The following is a 13,110-nucleotide window of genomic DNA, read 5'->3' on the forward strand; positions in this document are numbered from 1 at the left end:
TCATTACCAAATCTAACATAGGCTCCATCATAATCTTCTAACATAACAAACTTGTGTTTATCTCCTGTCATATGATGTGAGCATCCACTATCTATGATCCAAGAATCATTAGTATTTATGTGAGATATTAGGGCTTTTTCTTCATACTTTTCTTCATCTAATCCATCTTTGATAGCCACATAAACTACTTCCTCTGTATCATTGTCATCTGATTTATCATCGTTGGATTCCTCATCAGCGATTAAGCATGTCTTTCTATCTCTTCTTCTAAAGTTTTGGTGTCTTCTATAATGATTATCTTTTTGTCTGTCATCTCTGTAATCTCTCTTTTCAGTAGAATCTCTGTTAGGATAGTTAGAAGCTATATGTCCTATTTTATCACAATTGAAACATTTCAAAGGTAGTTTTCCTTTATACTTACCTTTGCCTCTCGGTAACCTTTTGGCTAATAGTGCTTCAAACTCTTCCTGCTTTCTGATTTCCTCATACAGTTTGTGTACTTCTTCCATGTTCTTACGAAATATTTCACTTGCTCCACTATGATCTCCTTCAGAGTACTTATACTTTCTTTCATTGTAGTCATTAGATTCGTCAAGATGAAAAGAACTAAATGCAGATTCAACTTTATTTATCGAAGATCCACTATTATCAAAGTTACTTAACTCAAATGCATGTATCTTACCAATAGTAGCATCTAAAGAAACTAGCATATTAGGTACAAACCTCAATTCATTGATTGCAAAGACTCGGATTGCATAAGCTGGTAGAAGGGTTCTTAACAACTTACTTGTTATTATCCTTTTCTTCAATAGTTCCACCCGCTCCTTTGATTTGATTGACAATCTCCTTTAGTCTTGTACTGTACCGAGTTATGTTCTCACCTTCACTAATCCTCATAGATTCAAGTTGTCCTCTTAGACTATCTACTTTTTCTCTTTGAACATGTTCATCTCCTCCATATACTGATATAAGCTTATCCCACATTGCCTTTGCATCATTGCAACCTTCTAGGTCATTAAACTCTGAGTCGGTCAATGCAGATGTTTTTTCAACCATTGCTTGAATATGTTCTTGTTTTTCCATTATCTCTTCCATTGTCAATGGATAGGTGCTCGGTGTGATGAAATCATTCTCCAGATAATATACAGTATATTCTCCAACTCTTGATAGGTGCAGCTTCATTCTTTTCTACCATGTAGAGAAACTTGACTTGTTCAGCTCCGTTGCATCCCTCTTATACATCTTTGGATCTTTAACTCAAATGCCTTTAAACTTTTCTTCTAGAGTCCAAAGCTCTGATACCAATTGATAGTTCTAATACTTAATATAAGTACAGATCCAATACCCAACAAGATGAGAGGGGGGGGGGTTGGAATCATATAAATTTAATCTTCCGTAAAAAAATTAGATTCAACCTCAGTAACATATACTTCAATAATATAACCAAAACTGCTAAACATAAAAACTCAAAAGGATATAAACATCATAAACCTCATAACACCAAATTTAACGTGGAAACCCAAATAGGGAAAAACCACTGTGGGATTTCAGACCCACTAAGAAATATACTCTTCTAGAGTATGCTCAGTTAAAAGCAAATCCTGTTAAAGATTACAAACACATTGCTAGATGTGACCCGGTTAAGGGATTTCCCTCAGATTTGTTAGGATCTTCACCTTGTTATAAGTGACCTTGTTAAATGATTTCAAACACTCAATCAGAATGTCACCTTGTTAGAGGGTTTTACAAATAAGACTGTTAAGTCCACTCGGTTAAGATATTTTTTGTCACATTCACAAAATAATAGTAATAAAAACCTATCTGCAACTTCACATCTAAAATGATAAAGCAGATTCTTATTTGTTCACTACAATCTAGACACAGAACTAATCTTGTCCATCTGCTAGGCTTCTATACTCTGTTATTCAAATAGGTCTTCAAGCTTCTGTGCTCGGTAATCACTATGTAGCATCCCTGTGCATACACTTGCCCACATACATTGTTTATCAACAATTCCCTATTTATAAACAATTAGCTAACCGCTTAATCTCGTTGATCACATTTCCCATGATCAATCATAGCCATCAGATCTTCAAACTTGACCAGGTTCAATGCATCTTTCGATCTTAAAACATTTTACCCTACCTTGGAACTTGCATACATTTCTTGGAACTTGTGCTAGGGTATTGCGGTTCAATCTGAACTGTAGATCTTCCTGCCGATCTTCCATTGCCATAGATTCTTAACAAACTTTATTTAAGGCATACCAATCATTTAATTAGTTCGAGCTCATCAGCTTCCTTCATTAAATAACACATGTAACTGTAGCGTATAAAAATGACCATATTCCTAAATGAATATTTTATGTTCATTTCCCTATTTAATAAAATCCAATTTAATTAAATTATCCACATTCTTCTATTTTATTAAGTAAATTACTCAATTTATTTAAATAAAATTCACTATACCATTTAATGAATAAATCATTTTATTCAATTAAATCCCCCTAGCCACTTTTAATTAAATTTAAATTAATTAAATAGTTATCCTAAATTGAATAAATCTAATTTATTTAATTTCCCCAAATTATAACCAAATTGAATGAAAATCATTTAATTCAATTAAATCCTATTATCCCCCCCATCCACTTGCAAAATCCCAAACCTCTTCCTAATCCCTTCTAGAATCTTCTAATCGCTTCTAATTAATCTAACCCTCCTCTAAACTTTGTCACATCCCTAAACAAAGGGAAGTCACTTCTCAAATGACTCAAAGTCTTGGATAACCATTAAAGGTTTTCAACCTTCAACCACCAAAATGCTTAAAGTCTTTGAAAACCATTGAAGGCTTCCAACCTTCAACCACTTAATCCCAAAGTCTCCAATAACCATTAATGGTTAATTAAAACCCTCCCACATGGTTAAAACATTTGTTTTGACTCAACCTCTACCCAACCCAAAGGTCTCATCAGGGCATTAATGCTTTGACCATGATTATCTCTTAATCATTTGCACAAAGGTTTATCCTTGGATTAGCTCTCAATCCAGTGGGTAATCTTAATTTAGACTTGACCCTTAGCCTTTAGATAACCATGAGGTCTTCTCAGGCCTTTAATGCCTCCAACCTCTTCTTTCAACCCAATCCTATGTTGACATTTGTCACCATTTCATTGGTGCAAATCGTGCACATGGATCCCCAACTTTCAAACTTAGCCCTTGATTGAATCTTTCAATTTTGACCATCCATTGCCCTGTTTGTGCTATAAATAGAGCTCTCATTCTTCCATTCATAACAATCATCTTTCAAATTTGAAGCATCACACTTATGCTCAAATTCTTTCAAGCTTTCATTTCATATATGCTCATCATTTAGCCTCTTTTAGATCAAAAATTAGACTAATATGCATGTTTAGAGTAATTTATTTATCATTTTAGCTCAATCATAGACTAAATATAGTATGCTAGGATAGTATTCATACTGATTTTGTCATCTTATCATTTAGATTATTGCATTTTAGAATCATACCTAGCTTAACAACACATCTCATACTAAAATCAATCAAAAACATCTCTCGTTCTCATATTTGCCATCCCTAAACCATTTTGCTCAGTAATCTGAGAGCAAAAACATTGGTTTGAGGGACATTGTGAGATAGAGAACCATGGGACCCTCATTGGGAAGCTGAGTAACACATCGTTACTCCATAGCTTGCATCAAGAAGTCCTGTGTGTGTGTGTGGACTGGTATTTAACTAAATTTTCACATATTTAATTCTATCAACCCACTTTTCCCACATACATTTCTGGTGCCCACCGTGGGGCACGACCCCGAATAACACATCAGTTTTTGAAATTGATCATTTTTGCAGGTCCGCGGGAAACGGGAATCAGCACGTCGAAAAGATATATTAGCGCTTCCGCCCAACAGTTTAGCGCTTCTAGCCTACTGTTTAGCGCGTGGGCTCTCTGTCTTAGCGTCTGGAGACTTTTTCTTAGCGCATGATTCTGTTTAACAAATTTTCCTGTAGGTATCGACGCGGGCAAAATATAGAGTAGCGCATCGACTTAACACATTAGCACATCAGACCCTTTATTTAGCGCCTTTACTACATCTTCCAGCGCTTAAAACCCAAACAGTAGCGCATCAGATTTAAAATTTTCCTGCAGAATTAACCACAGGAAAAGAAAAACATAGAGTAGCGCTTCCAACACCCAGAGTAGCGCATCCTAGTAACAAAATAGCGCAGGGAAACATAAGTATAGCGCATCTGGAGTATATTGTAGCGTGTACAGTTTGTTCTGTAGCGCATCAAAAACAAAACAAAAACCAAACAAAAAAAAAATTGTTGTAACCGAATTAAAATTTTAGACTTGTAGAAGTCCCTTGAATCACCTGACAATTTTATCTTTTTGTTTGTTTGCAAGATTCTAACGGTTTCTTGCAGGAAGAGCGAGGAAATTTATTTTTACAGAAAAACGATTTCTTTTGTTGACCTCCAAAAATGAAATATTTGCTTTGTTGACCATTACATTTTTCTAGATCAGAAAATCTTTCTTTTAAAAATTAAAAAGAACATCATGTTTTTGTGGAGCAACATCTCTACAGAGGTTAGCAAATCACTAAATTGGAGGCTTAAAAAGAATATTTGTTTGCTTTGTCTCGAAAGTGAAAGGAATATGCTCTCCCCTTAACTGGGTGATCAAAAATCCAGACCACTCTTATCGCTTTCAGTTATTTCAAAGCATTTACAATCTTTAGCAAACCTGCCTTCCCGAGGAGTTGCAATCAACTCTTAAAGCCATTTATGGCCGGTGTGAAGGGAACGACCTAAGTGGGAAATGACTTTGATGCCAAGAATTCCAACCCACTATAATCAAATGTGGAAAGTGACGAAAGTCCTTTTCAACGGTTGCGCACAGTGATTAGCCTTCCCCCAGTATCCTCGAGATACGTAAAGCCTTTGTTCTAAAGGTTGGGAAGCCTCCTGAGGGAGTTTATCACTGACGGCCGAACGGGAAGCCTGATTACGAACCATAGAATTAGAAACTTTGAGCCGAGTCAGTAACCAAACATTTGTAATATCATAGTGCAAGGGTGGGGAAGAATCCGCCCCCAAGATTACTCACCATATATCTCCCAAGATAACTACTCAATTGTGAAGCAATTCACTTTGGGTTAACTTCTGGCAAAAGGCAAAAAAATGGGCACCCTTTAGGGGGTGACACGGCTATTTGAGCTGACGGAGTATCGAGACTAGTGGGCTATGATATTACTTATGACCCTTGAATAAAGAGTCTTTCTGAAGTGTCTTACTTATATCCAAAACCTGTTAAAACATTGGAAATTTGAACACATCCTCGCAAGAATATACACTTTCTGTTAGATTAGGCAAAATGATTGTACTTTGTGTGCTGTGCTTACATTTGTTATTTCAGAAAATCATCCATCACACTTGAAAATTTCTCAGACAAAATTCAAAATCCTCACAAAAATCACCAAAAAGGAAAAATCAGGGCAGTCTAGCGCATAAGAGCAACATCTTAGCGCGTGGAACACTTCTATTAGTGCATCCAAACATTAAATTAGCACATGCAGTTAAAACAGTAGCATTTCAATCCTAAGGCAAAACAGTGAACAATCCTTTAGCGCATCCAAAACATATTCTAGCGCATCGCAGGAACATCTTAGCGCGTAGGTACCCACAGTTAGCGCATAAAACAAAGTAGTTAGCGCGTGTCAGGCCCAGTGTAGTGCGTAGATTTTTTGAAACAAATTCCACAACATTTTTCACAGTCCTGGTTTAGCACGTGGCAGCTACATTTTAGCACGTGTAATATATATATATATATTAGCGCATTCATCAAAACAGTTAGCGCGTACAAAGCCCAGTATAGCGCATATCTTTTCAAACAAACTTAGCGACAATTTTCAACAGCCCAAATTTAGCGCGTGGAGGAAACAACTTAGCGCTTAGAAACCATATTTTAGCGCATTGACCAAAACAGTTAGTGCGTAGAAAACCCAGTATAGCACGTGGATTTTTCACTGTTAAAACAAAAATTTTCCAAAAATCAAAATTTTAGCGCGTATCTAGGGGCAGATTAGCGCGTGTGCCTGGTATTTTAACGCATCAAAGAAATTCAATAGCGCATACAACCTCTATTCTAGCGCGTGATCCTAGGCTGAAAACAAAGAGTTAAAACTAGAAAATTTTTGAAAATTTCAAAAACGTTTTAGAAATTTTTTTTTAATCAAAAATCATCTTTTATCAAACCAGAGTGACAAAAACAAACCGTTAAAAACTTTTCTCAAACTAAATTTGTGTCAAACAAAGTTGTCAGAATCTGATATGAATCGAGCGATAAAGGACGTCTTTCCTATCATAAACCGGAAAATTTTTATCATCAGTATTAATCAAATCCTTTAACATCTTACAGATTTTATCTCCAAAACACTTGTCTAAAATTTTCAAATTGTCAAATCTAGTTTCCAGATCGGGAAACTTTTTATCCATATCATTTGACACGCTTTATCGTGAAGGGGCACCTAAACCTTCATTCTGATAAAGTAAAATTTGAAATTTTCAAAACAAGAATCAACTAAATCCAAACAAATCAAAGGAAATCATTGATCACTCATGCATAACTAATCCCCTTATTCTGAGAAGAAAGAACCTCTATCGTAACATCACGTTGAAGAAACAACAACCTAGCTTTTCCAAATTCATCAAGAGAAATAAGTTTTTATACATCAATCATCAACTCTTCAAATCTCATCGAGTATTTTTTTATCATGTCAAACGTTATATCCAAAACAAATCTAGCAAATTTGACAAAGAACCCCTGAAAACAAGAGCATACTGTCAAAAGTCTGCTTTCAATCAAAAGATAAACCACAGAGGAAAGATCAATCCAGAATTCCTACCCGACAAGTGCATCACATATAACACATCTCGACTAGAACCACCCACACCCGAGAAACACATCGAAGAGGACTTTGTTCCTTTCATCACTGAAAGTTTCTATTAAAATGCCAGTCACTCGCTCTCAATGAAACAAACAAAGCGAAACACCCGCAGAATCAAGTATGAATCGCAGATTATCGAATCCTTTTGAAGTTCCATCCTCAGAAGAACCTGAAATTACTGACGCAATTCTTCGGGAATGTCAAGAAAATCCTTCATTCCAAAAACTCATCGAAAAACTCATAGAAAATGACAAAGAAAAATATCTGCTCATGCTTACGAGTAAAGGCGTTAAACTTCCTGAAGATTTCGACGCAAACGTCTTTCAAACCGGGTCTCAACAATATACATATCAAGAACAACAAAGAGAAGAAGAAACTCGCATACTTGAACAACACATTCCAGAACAACGCATAGCAGAAATGCGAATACCTAAGCTTGAAACTCCTGAACAACACATACCATTTACTACACCTTTTCAGTTAAGGACAACCACGAGGGAAGAACTCTTCCCTCGGCAAGATAATGCGCCCTTGGTTGCTCTTACTCAACAAATGCAAATGTTACAAAGACAAATGCACGATATACAATAAGGGACAACAGTGCGATATTCTATAAACGAAATCTATCCTTATCCATTTGACAGACGATTAAACATGGTACCTTTCCCTCCAAACTTAGACGTTCCCAAATTTGATAAATATGATGGGAAAAGTGATCCTCAGGATCATGTTCGAGAATTTTGCACCATGAGTCTTGAATTTGCTCATGATGACACTTATCTGATGAGGTTATTCCTAAGAAGCTTGGGAGGACAAACAATGGAATGGTTATCCAAGATTACACCACCTGTCAGATCATTTGACGAATTGGTTAACAAATTCATCACCCACTATTCTTACAACATCCAACATGCCATAACCATGCTCGATGTCTGCAACACCAAACAGAAGAACAATGAAACATTCATGCTATTTTTTCAACATTGGCGATGCATGGTATCAAGATATCCTCGAGATATTCCTGAAAAGGAGAAAATGGAAATCTTTATTGATAACTTAAATGGCGAAATGAGTTACAGACTCAAACTTCAATGCATACCATGTTTCGCCAAATTGATTGAAAATGGCATTCAAGTAGAGGAAGCTTGTGTCAAAAAGGGAACACTCAAGTTCTACAAGGAAGGAACAAACTCATCAAACTACAATAACCAAAACAACACCAATCTTGATAAATCTTGATTTTGGACGCGAAACAAAAACGAAGGCAACAATGAATCATATGATCCTAAATCAAAACAACCAGTGCTTGCCTTATTAGGAAATATGCAAAATGTGAAAAATCCTAAAAATGTTACTCCCAGTGCTAACACATACGCACCAAACAATGCTCAAGGACAAATCAACACCAACAATGCCAACGATAATCAAGGCAAAAACCTGAATCCAGGACCTAACAACAATTCATGCAACAACACTAACAATTTTCAAAAATGTATCTTCACACCACTAGGCCAATCATTAGAATCCGCATTCAGAGAACTATTGGCAAACAAGATTCTATCTTTGCCTCCAATCAACAATTATGAACCCCCAATCAAACCACCTTGGTGGAATGATTCACACTATTGTGATTTCCATCGCAACAAGGGTCATAGAACAAACGAGTGCATGAGATTGAAACACATAATCCAGGACATGATTGATCGAGGTGACTTAATGGTGGATGGTCTCAAAACAAATAATGATCACAAAGCCTTCAAAGATCCTCTCCCAAATTACAACAAAGATGGAGCATCAACTTCAAATGATACATGCGGAGCTCGTATTAATCACATCTACAACAACACAATCAACCACATATCAGCTGAAGACCATCAAGTCAATGTCATAACCATTCGAGATAGGCATGATCATGAATCTGTCAATGTGACAACTCGAACTTAGAAATATGTCTTGAAGGGACATACCGCACCTCTAACTGCCACACCAAAGATCCAATATGACTTGGTTAACCAACTACGCAAGACTCCAGCTCAGATATCTATCCTGGAATTGTTGAAACTATCTCCAAAACACAAAGAAATATTGGAGCAAGCGCTATTGGAAACAAATGTACCTCAAAATCTGGATACAGACAGATTTCAAGCCATGGTCACCCATATGATAGAATCTCATAACCTCACCTTCTCCGAGCATGATAATACTTTGTTGAGTCATCCGCATAATACTCCTCTACATATTGAAGTCATTGTTTGCAAACACCGAGTAAAAAGAGTCTTAATAGATGGAGGAGCCGGACTTAATATATGTACTTTAAAGCTTATCCGTGCACTAGGCTTCTCAGAAGAATCTATTGATCCTTGTAAAAAGATTACCATTAAAGCATATGATGATGAGGAAAGGTCCTCTAAAGGAACAGTGATATTACCTATTCAAGTAGGGCCAGTACAAAAGGATACTATATGTCAGGTCTTAGATATTGATCTCACATACAATATCTTATTAGGACGACCCTGGATACATGAAATGCAAGCAGTACCCTCTACATATCACCAGTGTGTCAAGTTTCCTTATGATGGACAGGAAATCTCCATATCAGCTGATCACAATCCATTTCAATATTGCAACGCAATGGGGACATCCCAAGATAGTTTGGTTCCTCATAACAGAGAAAAGTAGCGGTCTTCAACATCCGATCCACCAACAGCAAAATCTAACTCCTTATGGGGAGACTTCAAATAGAAAATGCAAATCAAAAACCAGGGCATGGGTGAATATTCTATGGAGCCTTTATGTTTGACTAGATTGCCAACATCACCTAGATCGCATGGTTTACCTACTCTATCAACACATCTGGCAACTCAGCCCATCACTAAATTTGATGGTACCTTCATCCAATTAGGTACTCTAGCACATGAATCAAAAGTTAAGGACGTTCTTAGCTGGCTATATAAAGATGAAGAAGAAGCTAATAGAGTAGCCGCTCTGGACATTGTTCTACCAACGCACCTGTATGGAAAAGGCTACTTGATCATGAAGCAAATGGGATATGGTGGTAAAGGACCCATTGGGAAACGCAAAGAGGGAGTCACTGAACCTATAGATCTTCCTTCACAACCTAGTAGAAATAAAGTAGGCTTAGGTTCTAAATTCAACTTCCTATTGAAATGGCCACCACACACAAATGCAAAACCTCAATGGAAGAAAAAGAAGAAATACAAGGAAGAATCCTGGCAGGAAACACTCTTTGAATTAGCGGAAACAATCCGCAAGGCACGAGAACGTCAAGATCAAAAGTTGCATCAGGGAAAGCTTTTGAATCATAAGAAGGCCATATTTGCAGCAGTGGCTCATATTCACAAACCAATGGCTCAAGAACAAATCATGTCATCACAAGAAACCATCATTCCTCCTCGAGGAAGCACAATCTATGAACAAATCCAGACCGTGGAAGATGGATCGGATACAGAATCAACACAGAATATCAAAATAGTATCTATCATCAAAGATCTGTTTTCACCATACAACATACTTGTTTGCAGCATAGATAGAATTTGGGATGATGCCTATGAGACAGATTCAAATGAATATGAATGGGGTACCTGCTCTGATACTACTACAAATATCCCAGATGATACTGAGTTCGTATCCATTTCTCAAGAAGAACATAACGCAAAATAGACCTCTTGAATTTGGACCACAACATATCTATGACGTTCAGGAAAGCGAGCAAAAATATTATGAACAAGTCTATGTAGAAGATGATACCATCGAAGACCTCGATGAAACCCTAGACTTCTTTAAAACCAAGACCCATCACAATGACAACTCTATCCTAACACTTACAGTAGTCAAACTTGACCCGCCCAACGATTCCTTACCGCTTGTCTTCCCTGATCTCATCGACTGGAATGAACCTGAGACCCATGATATACCAATTTTCCCAGATGATGAATCTATTATCCATTACCTATGTACCGTAAATCCCGAAACAGGCTCTACCAGTGAACAAAATGATGATGTCTGTCCATCAGGGAGTGCCAAGTCTCTTAGTCGCAAAAATGAATCAAATAAAGAATCTGATACTGAAAACCAGTCAATGGCAGCTATAGATTCCAAAAAAGTAAAAATAAAGGACGCATCTGAGGGTGAAAACCTTTTTAAGGCACCTAATGATGGGAGACTTGACACTCTTCCTGAACATTTTCATGAGCGATCACCCATATTGATTGAGCCCACTCAATCAATCAACATTGGTACCATAGAGGCAGTCAGAAACATTCACCTTGTAGAATCTCTAACAGAGGAGGAAAGATCAGCATTCATTATCTTCTTTAAAGAACAACAAATTAACTTTGCCTGGTCCTATGCTGATATGCCTGGAGTTGATCCACACTTAATCATGCATCACTTGTCCATCTCTACAGGATCAAGCCAGTCAAGCAAAAGCTACGAAAGATGAATCCATAAGTGGCACTCATGGTCAAAACTGAATTGAAGAAATTATTAGATGTCAAATTCATCCGACCTATTGACTATGCAGAATGGATTTCCAACATTATTCCAATGTCAAAACCAGATGGTAGTATCAGAATATGCACTGACTTCAGGGATGTTAAAAAAGCTTGCCCAAAGGATGACTTCCCTCTGCCAAGTATAAATATAATTGTAGATCTTACAGCAGGCCATGCAATGCTCTCATTAATGGACGGTTTCTCAGGCTATAATCAAATCAAAATAGCTCCTGAAGATCAAGACAAAACAACATTCACCTGTCCTTGGGGAAAGTACTGTTGGAATGTTATGCCTTTTGGCTTAAAGAATGCAGGAGCCACTTATCAAAGAGCAATGACAACCATATTCCATGATATGATGCACACATTTATGGAAGACTATGTGGATGATTTACTAGCAAAATCCTTCACCAGAGCTGAACATCTCGACATCCTAACAAAGATCTTTGACCGATTACAGAAATTCCAAGTCCGGTTCAACCCTAAGAAGTGTGTCTTCGGGGTTACATCAGGCAAGTTACTAGGCTACATAGTCTCAGCTAAAGGTATTGAAGTTGATCTAGCAAAGGTACAAGACATCATGGACATGCCACCACCAAAGAATATCAGTCAACTTAGATCTCTACAAGGATGACTTCAATCAATTAGGCGATTCATCGCTCAACTAGCAGATAAAAGTCTGCCATTTAACCACTTGCTACACAAAAATGTACCGTTTAGATGGGAGACTAAATGTGCAGAATCTTTTTACCAAATTAAACAGTACCTGATGAATCCACCAGTTCTAGTACCACCAGTTGCAGGAAAGCCTCTTATACTATATATCTCGACAATAGATATTTCATTGGGGGCACTATTGGCACAAGAAGATCAATAAGGAAAGGAACGCGCCATATATTACATCAGTAGAACATTGAATGGCTATGAGCTCAACTATACATTCATTGAAAAGGCTTGCCTAACAGTGGTTTTTGCATCTCAGAAGTTCCGACATTATATGCTAGCACACACCATAAAGCTAGTGGCAAAAATTGATCCTCTCAAGTATCTACTCAGCAAGGCAGCTCTCACAGGCCGATTGGCTAAATGGGTTATGATTCTCAGTGAATTTGACATCCACTACACAGAAAGATGAGCCATCAAAGGACAAGCAATTGCAGATCAGCTGGCTAAAGCACGGCTACCAAGAAAACAAACCATGGAGATCGAATTTCCAGACAGGGACGTTTTTGCTCTTTCCTCCAAACAATGGACCCTATACTTTGATGGATCTTATACACAACATGGTTCAGGGGCCGACATTCTATTCATCACTCCTAAAGGACACACTATGCCAAGATCATATAGACTTATGTTCCCATGTACAAATAATGTGGCTGAATATGAAGCATTGGTCATAGGCATCAAAATGGCTGTCGAATGGAAAATCATAGAGTTAAAAGTCTATGGAGACTCACAACTAGTCATCAATCAAATCAACAACAATTATCAGACAAAGGACGACAAGCTACTACCCTACAAACACATGGTGGATGACTTCAAACAATATTTTGTGCACATCACCTTTGAACAAATACCAAGGTTGAACAACAAAGCAGCCGATGCAATGGCTACGATCACTTCATTACTA

At 37.3% G+C, this 13,110-nt stretch overlaps 1 protein-coding gene across 1 annotated transcript in view; it reads left to right on the forward strand.

Moving 5' to 3' along the window:
- The window catches only part of LOC131076370 (S-locus-specific glycoprotein S6-like), a 41,106-nt gene extending 37,056 nt beyond the window's left edge, over positions 1–4,050 (forward strand). Inside the window, exons 4-5 of the mRNA XM_058013512.1 lie at positions 3,869–3,926; positions 4,028–4,050. Coding sequence (XP_057869495.1) covers positions 3,869–3,926; positions 4,028–4,050 — 81 coding nt within the window. The remainder of the gene's footprint in view (positions 1–3,868; positions 3,927–4,027) is intronic.
- Positions 4,051–13,110: the final 9,060 nt, after the last annotated feature.

This window comes from Cryptomeria japonica, chromosome 7 (assembly GCF_030272615.1).
Source record: "Cryptomeria japonica chromosome 7, Sugi_1.0, whole genome shotgun sequence".
In the NCBI taxonomy this organism is placed as follows: domain Eukaryota; kingdom Viridiplantae; phylum Streptophyta; class Pinopsida; order Cupressales; family Cupressaceae; genus Cryptomeria; species Cryptomeria japonica.